The 26,240-nt window shown below is 42.9% G+C and overlaps 1 protein-coding gene and 1 long non-coding RNA gene across 6 annotated transcripts in view; one reads left to right on the forward strand and one right to left on the reverse strand.

Moving 5' to 3' along the window:
• The window catches only part of LOC122173741 (uncharacterized), a 149,892-nt gene extending 131,502 nt beyond the window's left edge, over positions 1–18,390 (reverse strand). Inside the window, exons 1-2 of one of the 2 annotated variants that reach the window (XR_010588881.1) lie at positions 18,268–18,387; positions 540–608 (exon numbers count right to left, since the gene is read on the reverse strand). This is a non-coding gene — a long non-coding RNA (uncharacterized LOC122173741). Of the gene's footprint in view, positions 1–539; positions 612–18,267 lie in introns of both variants that reach the window. The other variant, XR_010588880.1, reaches the window with a different exon arrangement.
• Positions 16,473–26,240, forward strand: part of PCSK5 (proprotein convertase subtilisin/kexin type 5) — a 296,986-nt gene continuing 287,218 nt past the window's right edge. The window contains exon 1 of one of the 4 annotated variants that reach the window (XM_005297736.4): positions 16,473–17,244. In XM_005297736.4, the coding sequence (XP_005297793.2) occupies positions 17,047–17,244 (198 nt within the window). In that variant the 5' untranslated portion in view covers positions 16,473–17,046. The remainder of the gene's footprint in view (positions 17,245–26,240) is intronic. The other 3 variants (XM_024105417.3, XM_042850577.2, XM_065550516.1) reach the window with 3 other exon arrangements.

Here is a 26,240-nt window from a genome sequence, read left to right on the forward strand (position 1 = left end):
AAACTCCATTGCACTGCGACCCCCTTCAGACAATAAAAATCACTACATGACCCCAGGAAGGGGGAGCGAAGCCTGAGCCCCATCGCCCCAGGTGGGAGGGCCAAAGCCCAAGCCCCAGCCCCACTGCCCTGGGGAGAGGGGTGAAGCCAAAGCTCGAGGGCTTCTGCTCTGGGCAGGTGGGCTGTAACTTGAGCCCCACCGCCCAGGACTGAAGCCAAAGCCTGAACCCACTGCCCAGGGCTGAAGTCCTTGGGCTATAGCTTCAGCCCTGGCAGTGGGGCTCGGACTTTGGCTTCAACTCTGCGCCCCAGCAAGTCTAATACCAGCCCTGGCGACCCTGTTAAAACAGGGTCATGACGCGCTTTGGAGTCCCGATCCACAGTTTGAGAACCACTGGACTAGAGGAAGATAAGAAAAGGGAACGAGGAGGACAGACAAACTGATCTACTGAACAGATCCCACAGTGGAATTGTAAAATTTGTTAGGCAGGAGGAAATTTGCGCAGTGTGGTTTGCATTTCAGATTGTCAAAGATCTCACCTATACCCCAAGTCCAGTTCCTTCTCACCATGCAGGAAGGGGATGGCACACTGAGGTCAAATCCTGATCCTACTGAAAACAAGAAAACTCCAATTGGTTTAAATGAAATTAGGATTTTGACTTTAGTTAGAATATACTAAGGCTTAAACAATTAAACACTTATGCTGCTTTAAGGACATACATTTACCTTAAGTCTTTAAAAAAAGTTTAGTGGAAGACTTTTGGCTCATATTCTCAATGGTATTTAACCTTCTATTTCCTTTGAGTAGAAGTCAAGCGCCTAAATATCTTTGAAGATCTGGACCTTAGCCTTTTCCTGTTTTAAAAAAGGAAGTATTTCTCCAAGATCTGAGTCCTATATAGTCAGATAAATAGAATCCCAGTAAGTTTCAGTTGTCATAATCTGTTATTTTTTAGTATTATGAACTTTGTGGGTCTGCAATAGACAGTTTCATACAACCATGTGTCCTCTGCTAACTGCTCTGTTGATATGGCTGAATCATGTCCAGGGCTACCTAAAGGGGCACGAGGCACCCTTTACAATCCTGGGAAAGCTAACTGCATCGTGGATAGCAGCACAGGATGGGAGGTAGACTCTGCAGAGCTGCTATGTCCCTTCCCAGTACAGGTGGGAGGAAGGGGACAGGAAGTGGGTGAAACCTTGTCTTGCTCCACCCCCTCATTAAATGTGTACAACGGTGCAACTACACCCTTGCCTTTGGGAACAGAGCTCCCTCCTTGTGTCACCATCTCCCCACATCACAATCTCCCTAGCTGCTCCAAGAGCGGCGCAGCAACATGCTACCCTTAACACAGGGCTCATGGAAGAGCCACAATTGACCTCAAAGAATTTCAGCAATTTTCCTTAGTATTTTCATTAAATTCATGTCCTGTTATTTTCAGAACCTAAGTGGTTTTCTGATCTCTCTTCACTTGTTTTACCTAAACTAATGGGTGTTTCTTCTTCATGTAACATTACATCTCAAAAAACCCTCTGTTCTTTCAACATCTGGAAATAGAACTTTTGAATTAATAATCACATTTTCCTCATTTTTAGAGTCTGTCCGGCTCTGAGCTTCATTATTGTGCCTTTCGAAGAAACAATCTGGTCATCTCTTTTGCATTTTATCGAGTCACTCCAACTTCTGTGATAGCCCCTGTGAATGGATTTCATTATGTAAGAACAAGGTTCCTTGAGCCACATAGTTGCTACAGCTCGCTTCCATGTGCGAACATTCTATCCCGACATCTCCGTGACACTAGAGATGAAATGCTTGTCCGTTTTGTTGTAGTGTTGCCTTTATGTTGAAAGGTTTTCAGATTGTTCCTCATCTATGATATTACTTGTGATTGTTGGAAGAAGTGCTCTAGTTTTATAAGCAGCAATGTACAAGCACCACTTCCTTTAGTTGAAGCAACAGTTCAGCAAAATTGTTCATAAATTGCCACATTCTTTACAAACTAAAGAGGCCATCTCAAAGCCAAGATTATTGAATTTGTTCATGAACCTATTGATCTATCCACATCAAGGGGAAGTTACATCTCAAAGTATATTTTGGAACCCAGTCCTACAGAGCTTACTCATACAAAATTTCCATTAACTTCAATTGGAGTTTTGTCTGAGCAAGGTCATCTGGATGAGTCACCTAATCCAGACATGTTGGAAGAAAAAATTAATACTGGAGGTCAGATTCTGCTTTCAGTTACACTGCTATAACACTTGGGTATATCTATTGACATCGGTGGTATGGTACTGTGGCTTAACAGTGTAAATAAAATCAGAAAATGGCCTAGGATTAGAGCTGAACTAATAATTCACAAGCAATTTACTCAAATTCAGACTCCAGCCTTACAACTTGCTCAATGGGGCTCCACAGTGGCATAGGAATCTGCCCACTGGAAAGTGAACTCGTTGCAAGATTGGGGATTTAGCCTCTTTTCTGCTTGTGAAACGTCCGCAAGCAGATTGTAATCTCTACTAATACATGTGTGCATTGTTTGAATGTTCTCAATGATTATTTTTGCATTGCTTTTGTTTACTCTGTGGATTGATCATGCATGCTTCAACTATTCCACACTAGATATACAAAATTCAAGCTGTGTTGGCTAGTTATTACTGATCATGTAAATCATATGGTTCTCTCTTCAGAAGAGCTAACATGAATTAGAACATTAACATTTTCCTTTCTGGGCCAAACAGGCCTTGCCTCAGGCATCAGTCTTAGGAAAAAAAACAAGATTGACTGGATAGAATTGAAAATCTAATATTTTAATGTCACATTCACACTATGTGTGAGCACTCATGGTCCTAGTTGCCTTGGAACCAAGACTCTGGTGAGAAGCTATTGGTAGCTGTGTCATACAGTATCCTGGCTATCCAGCAGATCCCAGTAGGACCAGTGTGAATGCTCGGGAGGACAAGATGAAAATGACAAAAGGAGATCCATATTGAATTTGAGCAAAAATACTTGCAGGAATCTTTGGTGGTATTTTCCCAGTTTTACTCAGGATCTTTAAGGCCTCTTTGTACAGGTCAGGTGCCATGTTAATACATTTTCACCCAAGAAATAATTTTTCAAAATACCAAAAGGTTATAGTTTCCCAATGTATTATCTATACCGGCTATAAGGTGGCTCTCCGCAAATGTTCATTTGTGAAATAATGTCTTTGGCAGAAGGGAGAATTTTTATTTTTATTTTTTGGATCTATAGCCATCAGAAATATTGCACTGTGTATCTTAAATGGGTGCTCACACAATGCTTACCACAGGAAAGAATCCACAGCTTATTAACATAAAGAGCTACATATAATAGTTAACTCCGGAGACCCACTAAGTGAAATTGTTAATAGACACTAAAAAGCAACAGAGGGTCCTGTGGCACCTTTGAGACTAACAGAAGTATTGGGAGCATAAGCTTTCGTGGGTAAGAACCTCACTTCTTCAGATGCAAGTACTACCCACGAAAGCTTATGCTCCCAATACTTCTGTTAGTCTCAAAGGTGCCACAGGACCCTCTGTTGCTTTTTACAGATTCAGACTAACACAGCTACCCCTCTGATACCTTAATAGACACTGTGGCTCACAATATCATGTGATTTGTTACTACAAGCGTTCAGCCACTAATCACTAATTTTAAAAAATGCAGTGTCTGTACTTCTATTATTTAACTCAGTGAAGGAATGAAGGTAAAACAGAGAGGGAGGGGAAAAGAGGGAGTGAGGAGAAGAGTGTTGATGGGGGTGGGTGATCTGACATAATTTAGTAGTAGGGGGTTGGATTTCTTCTAGAGTGAGTGAAACCTTTCTGGGAGAAATCTAATTTCTTCATGAATTGTAGGAGTTTAATTTCTCAACAGCAGAGAAAGGTGGTAAATGCTGTCTCTTGCCTCATTCATAATATAACTCCAAAACAAAAGCACCTTCATTTCAAAAACTAGTTAAGGTTTCTCAGTGATGACCATGTTCTTTATCTTCAATATATCACATCATTTATCAAACCACATCACTTTAAGGCAAGGAAATGAATAAGACCATAAATTATACACTCCCTACATAAAAAAATCCACACACTATTCTTATCAACCATAAAGCAATGTATATTTCATCACAACTCCACAACCTTAACTCTGACCAGGGGATTATTTTTTTAAAAGTTATCTTAAATTGTATTATTTAATTTTTTTCTTTTAATACACTCAAATGAAAAGTAAGAGGGGGTGATATTATCCCCCTCTACAGTTAAAGTTGAAAGTAGGGATATGTCTCATAGCTGCAGCTGTGCTTGGGCTGCCTACCCAAACTAGCTTGAATCTAGCTAGCGAGGCTAACAATAGCAGTGATGACAGTGTAGCACAGGGTAGTGTGCCACGTATGAGCCAGGGTCCGTGCCATGTTTGTACTACCCATGCTGAAGTTTTGGCTGTGTAGACATACTCTAGGATTCAGTCATAAGCTTCATTTTCTCACATACACTCACCCATTTCTAACTTGTAGTAGGAATGTTTCTGGTCAGTTTAGGCTGAAAGGAATCCTGATGCATTTTCTAAAGTCTAGTATACTAACTCTGGAATGGAGTCAGCCAGAGACTGAAGTCAACAGAAGCAGCTACAGCAGATTTTAAACATCCCCTCATACACCACTGTTGTCAGACTATGCTTTCTACAGTTCTTATTCTGAAGATTTTTCCCCTCTGCTGATTGGCAGTTTTCTCTAGCTCCTATTCACCTACTCCCCTCAGTCTCTTCACTTCAGCCTCACTTCAACTCCCCTTCATCCTTTTCTCCATTCTCTGCCCATTCCCTATATCCTTTGCTTTGTTTCTCCTTGCAGCCAATCCCTTCACGTCTTCATCTCTCTCCCACCCTTGCTTTATAACTTTAATATAAAAAAGTAAACAAAACTCCATCCAAAAATTATACATAAATATATGAACAACTAGAAAAAAATCCATGGAACTCACATGATGCTTGCAAATTATCAGTGTGTGGATATCAATTTCCCTATCATTTCCAGTTAGACTGTAAGCTCTTTGGCACAGGGACTGTTTATTCAGTATCTAGCACAATGGAGTCTGCACTGGAACTCTAAGCATTACTGTACTACAAATAACCACAATAATAATAACTGAGGAGCTCTCTACTATGACCTGGAGTTCAAACTGATAGAACGGAATAGAGAGGGGGAAGTTATATGGAGAGGGTGCAGACAAGGAGTTGCATTGTGGGGAAGAAGGGAGGAGACTATAGGTGATGGAGAGGTCACAGAGGTGAGCACATGGGCAAAGGGAGGTGACAGGGTGTCTACACGGTCCAAAAGGTGAGGCAGCGAAGGTATTGCAGGTGGGCAGCAGAAAGGAATTCAGGTCTGTTAAGAGAAAGGCATGAGTGGGAGGGAATCTGAAAGGGGAAGAGGCTTTCATTTGGTAGAAATGATGAAATAGAAATGATGAAATCTCCCAGAGAAAGAACACTGAACTGGCTCAGACAGAAGCTGTCAATACACCCCACCCCCTCAGTACCTGAGCTAACAGTTTCCCAATGGATACATAAGAATCCTTCATGCATTTATAAAGCCTCATTGCTAGGGCCATACCAAATTCATGGTCCATTTTGGTCAATTTCACAGTCATAGGATTTTAAAAATCATAAATTAAATGATTTCAGCTATTTAAATCTGAAATTTCATGTTGTTGTAATTATAGGGGTCCTGACCCAAAAACGAGTTGTGGGGGAGTCACAAAAGGTTATTGTAGGAGGGTTGCGGTACTGCTCCCCTTACTGCTGGCAATGTACTGCCTTCAGAACTGGTCAGCCGGAGAGTGGTGGCTGCAGGCCGGGAGTCCAGCTCTGAATGCAGAGCCACCACCAGCAGCAGCGCAGCAGTAAGGATGGTATGGTATGGTATTGCAACCCTTACTTCTGTGCTGCTGTCTGCAGAGCTGGGTCCTCAGTCAGCAGCCGCCACTGTCTGGCCACCCAGCTCTGAAGACAGCAGTGCAGCAGTAAGGGTGGCAACACCACTCCATGCCATCCTTACTGCTGCGCTGCTGCTGGTGGTGGCTCTGCCTTCAGAGCTGGGCTCCCGGCCTGCAGCTGCCACTCTCCGGCCACCCAACTCTGAAGGCAGTGCAGAAGTAAGGGTGGCAATACTGCAGCCCCCCTAAAATAACCTTGTGACCCTCCGGCAACATCCTTTTGGGTCAGGATCCCCCATTTGAGAAATGCTGGTCTCCCCCATGAAATCTGTACAGTATAGGGCAAAAGCACACAAAAGACCAGATTTCATGGTCCATGATGCGTTTTTTCATGGCCGTGAGTTTGTTAAGGCCCTACTCATTGCTTAGTTTCAGCGTCTAGAGCAAGGGTGGCCAAACTGTGGCTCACAAGCCATATACAGCTCTTTTACCATTAAAGTGTGGCTCATGGAGCCCCCCACATCCTCCCCATTCTCCACCCACCAGGACCTCTGCCCTGCAGCAGGGTGGTGGGGCAGGGCCTTCTGCCCAGTGGGGAGGGAGATATCAGGGCTTCTGCCAAGCAGGGCATACCTGCCAGGGCTTGGGGCTTCAGTATGAGCAGAGCTGAAGCCCCGAGCCCCATCAGATGCCTTCCACAGGACTGAAGCCCCAAGCACTGGCAGGTGCGCCCCAGCTCTCAAACTTCTGAAGATTGTCATATGCGGCTCGGCGGATCAATACATTTGGCCACCCCTGCTCTGAAAGAATCCTGTTTCATACTCTCCATGCTCCTGAATGCCTTTCTGAGGGATAGGAGGCCAAATTCACCCTCCCCACAAAAGGAGTATGTGTTTCATTTCAGAATGTCCCTTGTTTTTAAGATAGCCCATTTTTTCATGAATCATAGAATCATAGAACTAGAAGGGACCTTGAGAGGTCATCTAGTCCATTCCAGTCCCCTGCACTCGTGGCAAGACCAATTATTTAGACCATGCCTGGTCTAGACCTGGAGATATTTAAGAGTAGGTTAGATAAATGTCTATCAGGGATGGTCTAGACAGTATTTGGTCCTGCCATGAGGGCAGGGGACTGGACTCAATGACCTCTCGAGGTCCCTTCCAGTCCTAGAGTCTATGAATCTATGCCTGACAGGTGTTTGTCTAACCTGCTCTTAAATATCTCCAATGATGGAGATTCCACAACCTACCTAGGCAATTTATTCCAGTGCTTAGTCACCCTGACAGTTAGGAAGTTTTTCCTAATGTCCAACTTAAACCTCCCTTGCTGCAATTTAAGCCCATTGCTTCTTGTCCTATCCTCAGAGGTTAAGAACAACAATTTTTCTTCCTCCTCGTAACAATCTTTTACATACTTGAAAACTATTATCATGGTCCCTCTCTGTCTTCTCTTTTCCAGACTAAACAAACCCAATTTTCAATCTTCCCTCATAGGTCATGTTTTCTAGATCTTTAATAATTTTTGTTGCTCTTCCCTGAACTTTCTCCAATTTGTCCACATCCTTCCTGAAATGCATCGCCCAGAACTGGACACAATACTCCAATTGAGGCCTGATCAGAGCAAAGTAGAGCAGAAGAATTGCTTCTAGTTTCTTGCTTACAACACTCCTGCTAATACATCACAGAATGATGATTTTTTTGTTTTTGTTTTTGCAACAACGTTACACTGTTGACTCATATTTAGCTTGTGGTCCATGACTCCCAGATCCCTTTCCTAGGCAGTCATTTCCCATTTTGTATGTGTGCAACTGATTGTTCCTTCCTAAGTGGAGTACTTTTTTGCATTTGTCCTTATTGAATTTCATCCTATTTACTTCCAGTTTGTCCAGATCTTTTTGAATTTTAATCCTATCCTCCAGAGCACTTGCAACCCCTCCCAGCTTGGTATCATTCACAAACTTTATAAATGTACTCTGTATGCCATTTTCCAAATCACTGATGAAGCTGTTGAACAGAACCGGACCCAGATCTGATCATTATGCCCTTCCAGCATGAAGTGAACCACTGATAACTACTCTCTGGGAATGATTTTCCAACCAGTTTTGCACTCACCTTATAGTAGCTCCATCTAGGTTGCATTTCCTTAGTTTGTTTATGAGACGGTCGTACGAGAAAGTATCAAATGCTTTACTAAAGTCAAGATATACCACGTCTACCGCTCCCCCTCCCCATCCACAAGGCTTGTTACCCTGTCAAAGAAAGCGATCAGGTTGGTTTGACATGATTTGTTTTTGACAAATCCATGCTGACTGCTACTTATCACCTTATTGTTTTCTAGATGTTTGCAAACTGATTGCTTAATTATTTGCTCCATTATCTTGACGTCTTTGTCTCTATTCTCATTGTGCTATATTGTGCTCTATTCTCACTGTTGGCATCTGCTTTATTATTGTTGCTCACTGCCACCATATTGACTTTCCTTTTGGAAAACCCCTTGAGTTTCTCATTTTCCAGGGTGAGAATGTTGGTGGATGGTGTCTTAAGAGAAAGGAAGCTTCCTTACTTGTAATTCTGCTTCCCTGTAATAAAATCACTCATTCAACCATCTCCCCTCAGAGTGCAGAGATTATATCCTTTTAAGTACTTGTTTCTATTTTTCTTTGACTAGAGCATTTGGAGGGCAATATTTATACCTGCAGTGGGTAGCATCCAATGGTCAATAAGGGGATGCAGTGTGTGTGTGCATGCATGTATACCTGTTCTCTATATGTACACCCATGTATACACAGAGAGCATACTTAAACATAGCAGATGCTAAAGGAAACTGCCCCTCAAGTCCAAGTCCTTGTAGAAGAAATATCTTTGAGGGATCTGTTTTTCACTTTTGCATCTTATCACTGGATAATCTGTATTTATCTGTGCTTATTGTCAAGTCAGGCCTTTTAACATATAATCCATGCAGAGGCCACAGCAATCAATGACAAACCATGGTGATGAACACAGTATAGAGAGTTAGAGTACATAAGTATAAAATGATTCAGAACCCATGTCAGCCACTCAAACGTATGCTGTTTAGCGTCTTGTTATGCATGTAGTGCCATTGAAGAGGAAACAAGGTGAAGGAAAAGGATTATAATATGATTATGTGGTTACTTATTTAGTAGTAATCAATGTGAGTATGCATGGCTGAATTGTGCCCTAAATAAATAGAAAAGTGTAGACGTCAGTCATATAGCATAGCTCTGTTTAATCACATTCCCCACACCAACAAAAGTCTACTATGGGGATAAGGTCATTATAACAACTTTAGTTAACACAGTGAGATGAAAGATGGTCCAGTGGTTAGGGCACTAGCTTGGGACTTGACACCCAGGTCTGCTCTGCCACAGATGTCCTTGGTTAAGTCACTCAGGCTAGATTCACAAGGGTACTTAAGTATTGCTCTGTTCAGTGATGCTGGGCTAATTGCTAGATGGCCTGCTGACCAATAGAAACCTCAGCCCCAAGCTAGGTGCTCAGACTCCCCATAGAATACACAGCAAGAGTTACAAGTCTAAAAAAGGGATCCTCATAAGTCTCAGAGCTGAGTGGAGAATCACCTAAGATAGCCAGGAATGAAATGCCCAGGAGACGGGTAGGGAGGGGAGAGGGCCTTAGGTGCCTATGCAGCTGACCTGGGGCAAATTGGCTGAGGCATCAAAGATAGGCAGCTCCCTCCACAGGGAATCCTCTGGCATGAACCCTCATCTGGATGGAGACACCAAAGCCAGGTCAACTGCTTAGGTAGCACATGCCCTAGCAGCAGAAAAGGCGTCTCCTGCTCAATACCTCTTTTACGCTCTTCCTGTGCCCGTGACTGCCTTGGTAATGGGTGGTTTTCTGACCCCACCCCCGTCAGTGGCCTACATCTGGCTCTCCTGCTGTAGCATCTGAAAGGTATCATGTCTTAGGCATGCTCAGAGCATGCCTAGAGAATGGGGCCCACTGGTGAGATAGGCACTCCCCTGCCTAGTTTGAGCATCTCACTTTGGGGTCTTCAGGTCTTCATCTTGAGCTAGGGCTCCAAGCTGCTCATCCACGTGGGGTGGAATTAGGGCTTAAGTGACTTTGCAAATGCAGACTGGTGGAAATGTAGGTGCCTGAGGAACTTAGATGACTATGGGGTTAGACAGCAGCTGAGCAGTGGCTTTGAAAGTATCAGTGGTGCCTAAAGAGGAAGCCAGGCCTTTGAGGATCTGTATCCTAGTCTCTCTGTGCCTGAGTTCCTCATCTGTAAAATGGGGGTAATAGCACTGTCCTACCTCACAGGGACATGATGAGGAAACATACATTAAATTGTTAAGCAGATACTGTAGTGATGAGAGCCATATAAGTACCCATGAGATAGGATACAGTAGAGTCTATCTTCTAGGAAGAATTGTAGATTCCAGCAGCGACCCCTTCATTTACTAGAGAAAGACAGTGGATGTGGAGCCCTGTTAGTCATAGTTAGCTCTGATTAACTTTTATTATACCTACAAATTAGGTGTACATTATGCTTACAAATATATTTTTCTGAACCTAGTTTTACAAGTGTCCATGATTCAGTAAGGAATTAAAAAGAGAAAACATCTTTACTACCTCAAAAAGCTAAACGATTTCCTTTCATGAGAATGAGCCCTAAGAGATTTCCAGGTTTGTATGAAAACAATATTCAGGGGGCTAATACTAAGAGGTTTATAAGAAATATTGCAAAGATACTGAGACATACAAAAGAGGAGTAAAATTATTGTTATATGTACTACATTAATACTCAGAGGACCCAAACAAACTTGGGGCCCCATTTGCTGGGGATTGCACATATACAGACAGTCCCAGCTCTCACTTGAGATGACAGACAAAAGGTGAGAGGGGAAACAGAAGCACAGAGATTAAATGCATTGCTCAGAGTAACCCAGCAGGTCAATGGCAATGCTGGGAACAGAATCGAGGTCTCCTTACCAGGGCCGGTGCTACCATTAAGGTGAACTAGGCGGTTGCCTAGGGCACCAAGATTTGGGGGCGCCAAAAAGCGGTGCCCCCAATTTTTTTTTTACAGCGTTCCTCCCCGAGCACGCCGTCGCTGCTCCACTCCTCCCGCCTCCCAGGCTTGCGGCGCCAATCAGCTGTTTGGCGCCGCAAGCCTGGGAGGAGAATTAGAGCAGGGGCGGTGTGCTCGGGGAGGAGGCCAAGCAGAGGTGAGCTGGGGTGGGGAGGTGCCGCACGGCTCCGCGGGCTGGGGAAGCTGCAGCAGGGCTCCCCACCCCAGCTCACTTCTGCTACGCCCCCTCCCCGAGCACGCCATCACTGCTCCACTTCTCCCATCTCCCAGGCTTGCGGCACCAATCAGCTGTTTGGCGCCACAAGCCTGGGAGGGGAGGAGAATTAGAGCGGGGGCGGCGTGCTCGGGGAGGAGGCGGAGCAGAGGCGAGCTGGGGTGGGGAGCTGTCGCAGGGCTGGGGGGGAGGGGAGGGTGCGCAAGGTGGAAGTTTCGCCTAGGGCGCGAAACTTCCTTGCATCGGCCCTGCTCCTTACTCCCAATCCAGTGCCCTATCCACTAGATTATGCCATCTCACTTATCAAATACATCTTTGCAATTTTCCATTATTATAGGTAGCAATTTTCACCCATCATCATGGGCTCAAAGTGCTCTTCATCGACAATTAGAATCCCCACTTTGCAGACAGGTTAAGTGAAGCACAGTGAGGTTAAAGTCAGTTGTAATAACTACACCTTCCCTTGAGTCCTCTGGTTTTTATGGTTTTACAATCACACTTCAAATAGATTTTTTTCTCCTCTGTTGCTGAATTTGGGGTTTTCACCTTTCTCTACAGCATGATGTGGATGACAGTCACTGGCTAGGATAAGTCTCACATCTCACTTAATCATTTCCCTATTATTCCAGAGGCCTCAGGCATTGATGCACCTTGGTACCTTCTATTTTTTTCCCGTATGGAACACAATAGTTAGTCTCCTATGGGGTGTATTACTGTGGTCGAATGTCAGTTGCTGGATTTCATGTGGGGGTACTGGCCTGTGATATATAGGCAATCAGAGTAGATGATCTAGTGGTCCCTCCTGGCTTTGAGCTCTATGACAGTAAGGTCTGAGGTAATGCTAAATCTTACCTAAACCTCTGCACTAACACCCATTCAGAGTAACCACATTCTCTTCCTGAGGGCTACTGTTTCACTCAGCATGCTCCAGGCCACCTATTCCAAAACCTGACTATCATGTACTCCCAGTGCCTTATGAAAGCCCTCCCTACTTTTGAAGATCCCCAGGGCCCAACATATCTGATTGCTACTTTGCAGAATTTTGGCTTGCTGCTCACTTCAAATGTATTGGCACTCTGAGGTTTCCTTCTTAATTACACTCCAGAGTGCAAAGTACACTTCTACAACTCCAGAACATGCAAAATTTGAATGGAGGAGTCTTAAAGTGAACCACAGCCAGAGACCCATGAGAGGGGTTACCATACTTATTGAGTCCCAGGAATTCACAAGAGAAGAAGGGAAATTAGAGCCTCAGGAAAGAATTTGGGGTAGGGAGTAGCAAGAATAGAGAAGATATTTAGATCAAATAGGAACAGCCATGGATGCACAGATAAAGGTCAGATAGTGGATTACTGTCCTGGGGTTCACACACCACTAGTGGCACCTCCTGCTGGCCATCCTGGAAATTATCTCCAGCATCCCCTGGCAGGGTCTCTTCCATGAGCCTCTTGCCCTGCAAACTCCAAGAACTGCAGCCTCTTCTTCCTGACTCAGTCCTCTGGCCAGGTCACCATACAAGTCTCCCCCACACCCTTCCTGAGCCCATTTGTCAAGAAGGACTTTGTTACCTCAGGAAGTCTTCCTATTCACTGCCCCACCAGTGCCACTTAATCAGCAGCTGGCAGGGGGTTCCAGGTCAGGGGCCATTTCATCAGCAGAGAAAGTTTGTCCTACCCCAGACCTTGCTGTTTTTCCCCCAAGCCTTGCCCACCTCTCTGGGTTTACCAAGCCACAGTCCTTCCTCCCACAGAGTAACTATAGGCTACTTTCCTCAAGCCACACCCACCCAGGAAGCAGCTGAAGACTCCTTCCCTCCTACCCCTTTTGTTGCCAGCTTCCTGGTTTATATAGTCCCCATCTGTGTCTGCCCAGCTGAGCCTTGTGTCTGGATTAATCAATTCCTGCTCCCTGTCTCCTCCTCCAGGTGCTGTCTAGAGGTTAATTGGGCTTAATTTAACCTCTCAGAGCCAGTATAGGTAGTACACCCATCATAATCATTATCAATGGAGAGTAACAATAGAAAAGGGTTTAGGTATTAATAACAATAGGGAAAGAGCTGGATTCAGGTGGAAGTTTGCATTTAATATGGAGAAATGATCAGAATTGGTTGTGTGGTAGAAGTAGTAGGAACAGGGAAGAGAACTGAGGTAGAAAGAGCAAGTTGTGGTGGAGTGGGTGATAGAGACTTACATGATCCTGAACCTTTAAACAGCCTTAGAACTTGTTTTCACTGCAGAGTCAACTTGGACTCTTAGGTGCTGCCCTTAACCCAGCTCCTGTCCACACAAAAAAACCTGTCACCCGAATGCCATGGTGCTTTACACCTAGGCTACTTGCCCCATCCTGGAGTATCAAATAAAGCCCAAGTGCTGCTTATCCAGGGGATAGTAACCTGCCCACTTTGCAATGAGATTAGATGCTAAACAACTTGAGTACTGATAGTTCTTCAGTGCCTTCACACAGTTGCCCAGAAAGGCAGAAGGGTTCTCCCACAATAGAGTGGCTCAGCTTACTGAAGGTCTAAGAAACTTGGGATATGACCCTGGAAGTCCTAGCACCCCACAAGTGAAGAAGCATCAGTGTGGATGCACTAGAGTGGATATGCTCAAGTATGGCTTTGCAGTAAGGCTGCTCATATCCAAGCTAGGCCATCCTGGATGGTCACTTGTTCAGCCTGATCATCTGAGTTAACTCCGCAGTGAAGACATACCCTTAGATATGTCTCTAGGGGCTGGTGATGACGTGTTATTTATCAAGAACTGGTTTTCAGAATATAGCCTTATATTCCTTATCCCTTTATGGTACTGTTGTCTATCTGTGGAAGAATGTTCTATTGCATCACCAACTTTTTTTATTGATATAAGTACTAAACATTTTTGAACCCGTTCCCCATTAACTTATAAATTCTCATTTATGGTCAATACCTTGCATGTTATGTTTGTCAAAAAAAGACACACGCATATCTGGAAACAAATTAGTGAAGAAAAAAGTGGAGTCCATTCAGAAATGATCAGTGAACAATTTTTCCATTCCTTCTAGTTTTAAAAAAACATCAACAGCAAGAGAGCTACGTTTTGCAGGACGTTGATTGCTATACACTTCAGTAGGGAGATCGTTTATGATTAAATATACTTTAAACATTCCAGATGTAGAATGCTGTGAAAGAGAGCTGACTTGTGTAATTATCACTGAAGTAATCAATAAGGAGGGCTAATTGCTGGAGGAGATTTAATGTCATATTCGATTAAAGTGGATTTATGAATATCAGCAACATGACAGCCCCTTCTGGGCCCAATCCTGCTTCTTTTGAAGTCAATGAGAGTTCTGCTATTGATTTCACTGGAACCAGGATTGTGCCCATTGTTTGCCAAAGAGTGAATCATTATTTGTGAAATTTTTAGAGGAGGTAAACTCATGGCAGTCTTGGAACTGAGGACAGAGGTAAATAGTGTGTTGTAATATGATTAGCAAATGATAATGTGAACTACAGAAAAATGTACAGGGAAGAGAAAATTTCCTGGCAAGTGAAATTTTAGAGACAAGGAACATATAATTCAATGGGGGAGTAGAGAGTGGATTTTCCCGATTTTTCCCCTTAAAGTTAATGACAGAATATGGTGGCAGGTTGGCTAGTAATAGAATATAACAAGCTTATAGAAAAAATAAGTGAATTGGGTGCATAGAATATTTTAATATAGATTGTATAAATTTTTTGTTGTTGCTAATTTACATTTAATTAGGGAGACAGCATATTTAGTGTTTAGAGCAGAGAACTGGGATCAAAATACTGCCCACTTGCTATGTGACCCTTTGAAAAGCATTTAATCTCTCATGTCTGTTTCCTGTAGGAATGGGAATATTAACGCCTGTTTCTGTAATGTTCTTTAGAGTCTCTGATAAAAAATAATACTTTGAATTTATATAGTGTTTTTAATTTTCAATAGCTTTACAAAGACTAATGAATCCTCCCAACTCCTCTGGGAGGTAGATACATTGGTTTATGTATCCCCATTTTACAGATAAACCAAGGCTAAGTTAAGTGACTTGTTCAAGGTCACAACAAGGGAGCTATCATTGGCTGGCAGCAAATATGAGGATTTGCTTCAAGAAAACACTTTGGCACATGCTTAACTTAAAGCATGTGAGTAATGCCATTGAAGACAACATTACTATTCATATACTTATTAAGAGCTACCATTAGAACTCATTAGGTCCGCATACACAGTTCTGGGCTCAGACCACTACCCTATCTTTCTCTAAGACTAAGCCTCTTTGTATAATTGGTGATGATATAATGCAATATTAGATATTCTTAGATACTCTTCAAAGACATTACATATTTATTATATACATTTCAAAAGCATCTGTTGCTACAGTATCCAGTGCTCCTACATAAAATATCTAATATTTATACTATCATGTTTTAAAATATAGTTGATGTGTGTGGATTTTTATTTTTCAGTGTTACTATGAAATAATATTTTCAAAATAATTAATATGTCAAGGACTACAAAGACAATCCTGCAACTCATCCCTAACAGGATATTATGAGGTGTGGCATAATTAGAGCTAATTTTTTAGTTATGACTAACATTTTATATTGCAATAGCATCTCCATTTCAGTCAGGTTGGGTCCTCATTGTGCTAGGCATCATACAAACACATAGCCAGTGACAGTCCCTGACCCAAAGAACTTATAATTGAAAAGAATTATGTTTATATGTAACTGACAGGTATTTGAAATGTTTTATCCTGGATGATAAAGAAATGAGAGGGTGGATTTTATTCATGTGACAGGTTTTTTATGCGCAATTCTAGGTGTCTGTTTTTCTGTGCTGGTGTTGAGCTGACTTTCTTTTATTATTATTGCAATGTATAAAAATGTACACTATAAACTTCTGATGCATGGTTTTGGAGTTGGGTTTAGAATGTCCGTGCATGTGTGCTGGATCTCTAGGATGTGGTTGCACGCCCGGTGATGATACCATGTATGTTACGAGGTTCTGTGCCCTGAAATAAATAATGAATTGAATCAAATCCACATCCGATGTTGGCTGTGTGTTTTCACGTGTGGGATCACCTCGCGCTGTTTGTTTAAGGCTTTTGTATTTGTAAAGGGAAAAGGAAGGCGCTAGGACCGGGCTGGCTCCTGGTATCAGCCGGGAGGGAACTGGAGGAGAGAAGGGGGGTGCACAGTGACTTATGCAGAGAAGGCGCTGCTGCCATTTCCACTCACACTCCGCACTCACTACTCAGAGGGAGGGAGGGAGGGAGGTTACACAGGCTGACTGAACTGAGGAGCTCAGCTGCCAACACTCAACACTGCCTGCTGCTGCTGCTGTACTCTGGGCAAGGGGAGGGAGGGAGAAAAGAAGGAGAAGAAGAAAATTAAGAAAGAGAGAGCAGATAAGTAGAGGGGGGAAATCTGAGAAAGAAGGAAAAGCAAAGGACACCTCCCTCCCTACAGAGAGAAGACTTTCCATGTAGCAGGGGAAAGAGGGAGAAGCCTGAAGCTCAGAAACTGTGAGAGAAGCTTTCCTACCAAGTTACTTAATCCCTGGAGAGAGGAGGGAGATTAATAATAACAACAGTTGCTGATGATAATAATTATACATAACCTCTAATAATTTAAACCCAAAGAAAGTTCAATGCAATATTCTAAGCTATTTCTAGTTGCCTCTTCGGGGTAACTTTGGAAGACTTGCTGCTGCTGCTGCTGCTGGTGTCGCCTGGAGGTGAGAGAGGAGCCTCGGAAGAAGGAAGGAGAAGTTTCGTGGGGCTTGTTTGCACAGGAGGAGAAGATGGGCTGGAAGAGTCGCTGCTGCTGGGGAGGCGGAGGAGGAGGGGACCGTCTCTGCCTGCTCACCCTCTTGCTGGGGTTCCTGCTACCCGCCTGCAGGACTCGAATGTACACCAACCACTGGGCTGTGAGGATAACTGGGGGGCATCAGGAAGCCAGCAGGATAGCTAGCAAATACGGATACGTCAATATAGGACAGGTAACCCTCCTTCAAACTACATGCACTACTTTCTAACAGATGGTAACGTTGCAGATGCCGCAGGCAGGACCTTCTCCCAGATCTGCTGCTGCTGCTGCTGCTTAGTCTCGGCTGGCACAAAAAGTTAAGCAAGGGAGCGCAGGGCAATGGAAGGGGCAGACAGAAGTTTGCCCTTCAGTCTAGATTCCTCGGAGCCGTTCCGCGAGTGCGGAGTGTGTGGAGAGTCCTGTTCGAGTCAGCAGGGATCTGTCTGTGGCTGAATCCTGCCGGTGGATTGTGGTGGCAGGGGGCTGTTTCTCCCCTTGTGTTTGTTTTGTGTGGCTGCGTGCAGGGGTTATTTTAGGCCAGGTGTAACACGCATGTTTTAATTGTATGTGTGTGTCCCGGGTGCCGGTGCTCTGGGGGATGACGCGAGTGTGCAATGCACAACAACAGCGGGAGACAGAAGTTTCTCTCTGCAGACACTTTTGGGGAAGGATTGTGCGAGTGAGGCGGGGGATGTTCTCTGTGCAGCGCCGTGGGCATTTCTCAGACAACTGCTCACGAAGTGGGAGCATGCAAAACACCCAGCCAGGAGACGTTTGAAACTTCCTGCGTTCAGACAGTGGCTCTAGCAGCAGGATTGAGAGGGGAGGGGAAAACAAACATCCAGCTCCCCACCCGCAGATTCCTCGTCTTTGTCCTAGGGCTTGGGAGGGTTGGGGGAATATTACTGTCTAGGCGTGATCCTACCAGGTAAAGGAACGGGAGCTGGGGTTTTAAAATGCAATGAAAATCGGTGCTTAGAAAAGGTGCCCCGGTTGTTATTTGTGATTGTTATGAATGCAGAATAAAGACCAGTTCATGGGGGTGGACTGATGATAACATGGACACAGCGATAAAGCCAAAATACGCGCTCGTTCAGCCAGGTAAATTTCCGGCTAAGCTTGGAATCCTGCCCGCCCCCGCAAGAGCTGTACTGGGGGGGGGGGGTGTTCAGGGGAACACGTTTGTCACGGAAATTAAATGCATCTAAGGAATTACCCTTGTCCTGCTGACGCTGGGTGGAAGTGGATCTGCTGCGGATCGGAGCCTTCTGCCGCTAGGGACGTGTTTGTGAAGGGGGAGGGAGGAGGAGATCGCTTGGAGGCAAGGAGTATCCGCTCTGTCCAAGATATCAGAGCATCTAGCCCTCCCACAGCTTTCCCCACCTCCAGGCGCCTCATTCCATTTGTGCCGTTTCAGAGCATGAACTTTGAGCTCAGTCCCTGAAAATCAGATCTCCCGGAACAAGCAGATTGTGTGTCCCACGGGACTAGGAGGACACAGCTGCTGCTATTGCCAAGGTGGGAGTGGGGGGAATTTCTAGCCCCCATTTTGGACACCTTCCGGAGGGACAGGTTACGAGGAAGGAGGAGGAGGTGGCAAAAGGGTCGCCCTTTGTGCCCCTGCCTGCATGTCGTCTTGCTGCCGCTACGATTTGTAGCAGGCAGCTTGGAGAGAGAAAAATAAACCAGACTAGTCCTGTTAAAAATCAGGTTGTGCATGGACGGGGGAAACACTGAGGGCATTCGAGGGCTGATGTACGGAATCTATCAGGACTTACTTGTGCTCAGAGATCTAGATTTTACATATCTCGGTAAAGGGAAGCATTCCTGTCAATGCACGGCCTATATGGGGGAAAACACTGATTTCCTAAATTGTGTGTGTGTGTATATGTGTATACATAAATATACATATATATACATATATATACACACACATATATACATGTGTACATATATATATATACACACACACACAATAAAATTACTTCCTCCTTTCTCTAGTTCATAATAAAATTAAAATTGGAAAGGGGGAGAAGTAAAATCTTGAATCCAAGCAAATTTAACACAAAATCGTACAAATCTTCCTTGATCTATGCCCAGTCAGTTAGAAAACATGGGGACTCTGTTGAATCCACAGATGTTTAGTTAGAAAACACCTGGAACTGTCTGGATCCAAAAACAGACCATGAGGAAATTATTGGATCCAGACACTTGGAGTGAGGAAACATCTGGTTCTTGCTGGATCCAGTCACATTTAGAAAATACTCTGCTGCTGCATCTAGGCACAGATACTACAGTAAGAAATAAGAGTTAAGGTACTCTTTTTCTGATGTACACCCTGCCATAGGTGTACACACATTTCTTGGTATTTAGCCTTATAAAGTGTGAGTTGTTATCCAATGCATCACAAACTGAGTGCTTAAAAATAAACAATACTGTTTTGCAAGCAGTTTTTCTGGGTGCACTTTTAATTACACCAATTAAAAGTTTAGAACACAAGACTTAACATATACAGAAGACCTCTTCATCTCATGCAAGAAATTCACAAAAATAGAGCTGCACTTCAGATCTTTTTCACCCCATCAGATCAAAGGACAGTAACACTCACCCAATTGTTAGTATAATAAAATCAGTTCACACATACTGTATCATTGTACTGAAAGTTTCAAACATACCTCTCAGTTTCTTGCTAAGAGGGACATCCTTTATGTTATAACTTAATCTGGAATAGTGCACATTTATTTACATCAAAAAATCTGGAACACAACACTGATATTATGTAAAATGTGAAATACAAATACAAATCTTCAAAAGGGCTGAGTCCCAGCTTCCCTTTTTGTTCCCACATTCAGGTAATTAGAGGCACAAATAATCCTATTTAGGGGCACAAAATTACGGAGGCAAATGTATATGTGCAAATTGCACCCACTCTTTGGAAAATTTGGCTCCAAATTGCCATTTATATAAAATAAGTGAATCCAATAGAGTTTCCTGCTCTATTGTTTTTGTGTCCCTTATTCTGGGTCTTTTTTTCTTTTTTGTATCTTCACATTTGGACCTCAGTAGTTTGAGCATTACCATATTGTTCAAGTACAGAAACAGGCAATATAGTAAGATGTATGGAGAAGGATTCTCTTCTGCCCCTTGTTTTATTTGCCATGCCAGATGGCTAATTTAGGGCCTGACCCTGCATTCCTTGCACACCCAAACCTTCCATTGAATAAATAAGGAAAGCAATAAGAAGCTTTTGTCTTCTTATATGTCAGTAAAGTGCCATGTGTACACCTATGGCCTTATATTAATAATACATACATTGCTGATCAGGTGTGCAGATAGGGAGGGGACAAAATACAGAGCATATAAATAATGGACAATTGGAAAATGCATAAATAGATCTATAAATCAAAGGAGTGCATAATGCTGATTCCCTTCATTTAAGTATTATTTAGGTATGCAGATGTGCAGTATGCAAATAAAGAAAAGACTATAGGAATATATTAACTGGGGAATGTGTATTTGAGGGAACAAGTGAGCATTAATGAGCGCATGAACAGGTCTGGTAGTTGATTCCTAGTCTCATTCTGCTTGCTGCCAAGCTTTAAACAGGAAAAAGCTGGCAGTGGATGTATGCTAAAACATTCATGGAGATTACTACACATGTTTTGGCTACTAGATGTAATTTTGCTCTATCAAATAGAGATCCCAGAGCATGGTTTATTACAGGGTCGGCAACCTTTCAGAAGTGCTGTGCCGAGTCTTCATTTATTCACTCTAATTTAAGGTTTTGTGTGCCAGTAATACATTTTAACGTTTTTAGAAGGTTTCTTTCTATAAGTCTATAATATATAACTAAACTATTGTTGTATGTAAAGTAAATAAGGTTTTTAAAATGTTTAAGAAGCTTTATTTAAAATTAAATTAAAATGCAGAGCCCCCAACCCCGGACCAGTGGCCAGGACCCGGGCAGTGTGAGTGGCACTGAAAATCAGCTTGTGTGCCGCCTTCGGCACGGGTGCCATAGGTTGCCTATCCCTGGTTTATTACATATTTATGTGTTCTGAAGAGTGGTATGCAAGAAGAGTTTCATGGCTGTGTAAAGTTCTCTTTAGGTCTGGCACTTTTAAGTTTCTGGTTACTCCTTACAAAAGGTTCTCCAAATGGTTTTTTTATGTCAGAGGGTTCATGAGAGTGTCCTTGGGCATTCACGTGAGTAGTCTGTTCTGTTCCATTCCATACCCCCCCACCCGCCGCTCTGAAAATTTGGTACCATTTTCATCAGGTTCCCAGATCACTGGGTCTACAGGTGTATGACTTTGATTCTACATCCCTTGTTACCTCGTGGATAGCACAGAACTATGCGATTCAGAGTGTACATAATACCATTCAAAAGAGTTATGGCACCATTCTTGAAAAGTATAACAGAACATATGTAATCTCTACATGTGAAACAAAGCATACAGGTTATCTTGTAGGTAGCATATGTAGATTTTATAGAGCACAGGGGAAGAGAGATTTGAGGGTTAAGTTTTAAGGATAATGATTAAGGAAAGGAAAATTGGGAAGTCCAAGGAGTAGGATTTGGCTGTCTTTTTATTAGGGAGATTTAGAAGTCACAGGTAAGGGAGAAGTGATAGTTGTTAACATGGATTTGGAGAGTGAAGGAATCAATCCAACCAAAAAAAAAAAAGCATGGAAAGTGAGGGAGAAAAATCTATGCCAAGGACAGTAAGGGATGAGAATTTACTATTTATTGGGGAGAGCCAATGGGAAGTGGCTGAAAGAAATCTAATAGTATGGAGTACAGGAAATAGACAGAAGAACAGGACAAGATAAATTCAAAAGGATTGTGAAAAGTATTGTGGTCTGATATCTGGTTACACTATTAAGATACTTAAAGTAACCAGTTAGCAGATTCCTTTTCCAGTAGCAGAACTTGTTGCATGTGCAACCTGTAGATTATGGCAGCCAAGATAGTTAGGATTTTGGTTTTGTAGACAGTGTTACTGCCAAGTGAGCTGAAAGGGAGCCTTCTTCTGATTGGGTCGGTAGGAGCTGTGCTATGTCTATTTTGGCTCGAAGTTGCTCATTGCAAATCTTATGGAAGAACAGATCCATAAACAATCTGAAATGGACAAGAAACCATTACAGGGTTCTGAACATGGGATATTACCACCTCCAGATAGAAGTAAAGGGACAAGGAGCTGAATTTTGGGGTAATTGAAGATTTGAGAGTTGGGCTTTAGAAAGAATGTACAGAACGCTAAATCTTGGCTCTTTAAAATCAGTGTGAGTCTTGCAATTGACTTCAACAGGCATTTTACCCAAGGGAACAGAAGAATTACAAGAGTCTAGATAAGACACAATAAGGTCATATATAAGAACTGATGTCTAATATGAATAGTGTTTCAGAGGTTTTTGTGGGCAGATTTGCAAACCAGGAAGATCCTGACAATATTGTCAATTGACTGAGTTGAACTGAGGGGAGCAGTAGAGATGGAGGGATTTGCTTTAGGGTGCTTTTGTTACCAGTTGATCTATCCATTTTGAATGAGTGGAGATGAAAGAAGTTATGAGAAAAAGCAAACTAGAGGATGAGATTTAGGCAGGCTGCAAGTTAATTTAGGGATAAAAGAGGAAAGGTGGTATAAGTTTTGGATTTTATCTGCAGAGAAGTGATACTCAATGTTGACTTGAGAAAAGAGATGATCAATGGAGATGAAATAATGGGCAGGGGGTTGTGAAATGAAGTTCAGACAATACACTGGAAAGGGCTGTAGAACATCTGTTTTATGGGTTGGGGTTTTTGTGATTTAATGGTTCCTTGGGGGTGCATGGAAGTTAGCTCTTGTGTCTTTTGCTTTGTTTGGGTGATAGGTAGTAGAATATAACAAGTGGTCCTTGAAATATGTGCTTATTTTCATTGTCCAGTTGGTGTCTTAGTCCTGGCCATGGCTAGAAAAACTAATCAAACACCAGATGACTAGATCAATTAGTGAGGGGTAGATGTGATAGATGGATGAGGGAGGGGCCAGAGGCAAAATATTGGAGGGAAGCCCAGCTCCCTGCTACTCCCAGTTCCTGGTCAGATGGAGAGATTCCTACCAGTGTGCTGTCTGTGAACCTTGCTTAGGGTTTTCATCTTTTATTCCAGTCTCTGACTAGTAGGTAGTTGATTAACTTGAAGCTCCAGTCTTCTTTACTTCCCCAAAGGAAGAAGGAGTTTTCTGTCACTTCTCTCACTGCATGGCCTCCTGGCAGACATAAGGTGGGAGAGGAAGAGGTTTTTCCTAAGCAACCTCTTTCCTAGGCTCCATTTTTTCATCCTCCTTTCCTGTGAATAACTCCAATAACTGCCTGTGCTGTTGGTGGTATTTTTTTCTTACCTTTACAAGCATGAAATTGACATGAGTTTTGACAATTGTACCCTCACCCATAGTTATTTGAATAGCTGCAGTGAAACTAACCAGAATGTTACTAATTTCATTCTTCTCTGGCTTGGGAAAGCAATGAGCAGCAGCTGAGGTGTCAGGAAGATGACACTGCAGAACATTTGATTTGTGGTTGAAGACTGTCTTCCTAAACATAAGGGGTAGACATTTTTGTTTTTAAAAGAAAAGCCAAAATCCTGCAGAAATTGATGATGTAGGTCCCCTTATTGGTTCTGACAAGTGGGTAAATAGATTTTTCAAGCCTTGATTATGGTTATCCACAAAAAAATTGTTCACTGAGTTTTTTGTTTTGGTAAGACTGTCTTACCGATGAGGGCTCATTTTGATAACTGTAGGTAGTGCTGTAGATTTTGAGCATATTAATTCACACTGTTGGACCTGATCTCACCTACACTTAAATCAGTGGGAGTGTTTCCATGTACTTTAATGGGAGCTGGATCAGGGCCATTGTGCTTGGTTATTGACAGTAGGCCTAGTGTAAATCAATAATAACTCCATTAAAGCCAACAGAGTTACCCTAGTGTAAAGCCAGTGTAAGTGACAGTCCCAAAGCTTAGTTTGTTAGTTTGGGCTTTTGTATGACAGAAGTATCTTAAGTGATCACACCATATCCTGAATTTTGATTTTTAGTGATGACATTTTTGTTTGTGGTCTTAAGAAGCGGGGATTCTGTCCCACTCTAAATGGGCAGTTGGTGATTCCTTTGTTGTGCGTGAATCCCTGGCTGGCATAAAGCTGTCTCTACACCTTACCCTCCCATCTGTGCCAAGAATGGGATTGGAGTGCACTTTATTGAACCCTGGTCAGAATAATGGCCCCTGGGGAGGCTGTTACAAGTTGGCATAATGTAGAGCACTATAGAGGTTGCTTTAGGTTACACTGTGATTGAACCAGACCCTCAATAGTTGCAGAGTGACATATCCCCCTTCCATCTCCCCCATTACACTGAGCAGAGGTCTAGCACTGAGCTGAGTATCTATTGCTAATTCCACTTTACATTGGCTGTCTAGAGATAGAAGCTGTTGAAGGATTTATTAAAATAATGTAGCGTGTTTTGCACTTTGTCCAATTGTTTGCAGTGTTGTTGTAGCCATGTTGGTCCCAGGATAAGAGACGGACAAGATAATTGAGGTAATATCTTTTATGGACCTTCCACCAATAGAGATTGGTCCAATCAAAGATACTACCTCACCTACATTGACTTTCTCCAATTGACAGATATGTTGTAACTCGATTGATATAAAATGGCTTATCACTATTCAGTGAGAGAAAAGGAAGCTTTTTTTTTAATACAGCCATGAAAATTCTAGTATACTGATATGTCATCTTAGTTCCCATAGTTTTCCTTGTTTCCTGAAGTACAGCTTCTCACTGGAAGTACATTTGTGGTTTAGTGCTCACATGTACTCAATACATTGCAGAAAGGGATGCTAGCTTAGTGAGATAAGACCTGAGAAGAGCCAGCAGCTCTAATTCTGGCTCTGACACTAATGCCTTCCATGGTCTTGGGAAAATCAGTTAACCCTGTCTTCCTCCACTTCTCATTGTATAAAAAGGGAGCTGATAATTAGGGATGGGTGCATGAGTTTCCTCTAATTTCAAATATTGTGGCTTCAAAGTAAGGAATGGGCAGTGAACCTTTTGAGATTTGTGTTCATATTGTTTTGCTAGTTCCTGTCTGCTGCTGCCAGCAGCAGCCCTGAGCCTGGAGCACTGCTCCTAGCTCAGGCGGGGCACTCTGCCTCTTCCTAATTGTGCAAGAAGAGTGGGAGAGAGAAGAGAGAAGGGGTGAAGATTTCCTTTCTATGCCTCCATCCTAAAGTGGAGTGGGGGTGAAGACTCTTTGCTCCTTTCCTTGATTCCAGGGAAGGGATGAATATGTAGGTACCCTCCCCATCCCCACAACTCCTCCCTTCACACCTCGATTGTCCCAACAGATTGTCCATTCCCTTCCACTGATTTCATCTGGGGAAAGGCGCCTAGTGACCTATGCTCACCTTTCCATCATCTTCTAGAGGCAACAGGCTACCTCTTTCCCAGTATTCTGCCTTGGGCAAGGCAATAAGGACGCTCAATGTTATAAGGATAGTGTACTAAGCTCTAATATGAGGAGCCAACCTGTGGCCATTGCAGATTACAGTATTATGTTATGACTCTGTGCTTCGTAAAGATTTTATTTGAAAAGTCTTGGTTGAACCACAGGGTCAGGAGTGTTGTGTGGGATTTTAGTGCTTTTAGGCCAGTAAATCACACAAACAGTGAATAAATATTAATCAGATTCAAACCTGAAGATCTAGCAAAGGCACAGAGAAGCTGTTGTTGAAAGAAGAAAGATCGATTGTTCAGAAAGATTAAGTAGAATGGCTGTTAGCAATTTGCCAGTCCTATTGCCTATGGGTTAAAGGGAGATTGCTGTTATCCTGATAGGTTTTTTTTTTAAATCAGAAGATTACAAAAAAATGCAGCTGAACTAGAGAAGAAAGATCCTGAAATAAGGATAGCTTCTTTTCATTGAGTGAGAGAAAAAGACTGCTGCCTGAGTTCCCAGCATCTCACACTGACTGATGCAGAAAAGCAGGATGATAGACCCTTGATGCTCTGTAGAAGCTTTTTCAGCCACTCAGGACTGTTATATTTAAAGATTTAATACAGAAGACAGGCACTTAGATCTCAGTTCAGTAGGTCATGAAACTGAGACAGGGCACAGCCACATGAGAATTTGGGACTTTGCATAAATAAG

This window comes from Chrysemys picta, chromosome 6, assembly GCF_011386835.1.
Source record: "Chrysemys picta bellii isolate R12L10 chromosome 6, ASM1138683v2, whole genome shotgun sequence".
In the NCBI taxonomy this organism is placed as follows: Eukaryota; Metazoa; Chordata; order Testudines; family Emydidae; genus Chrysemys; species Chrysemys picta.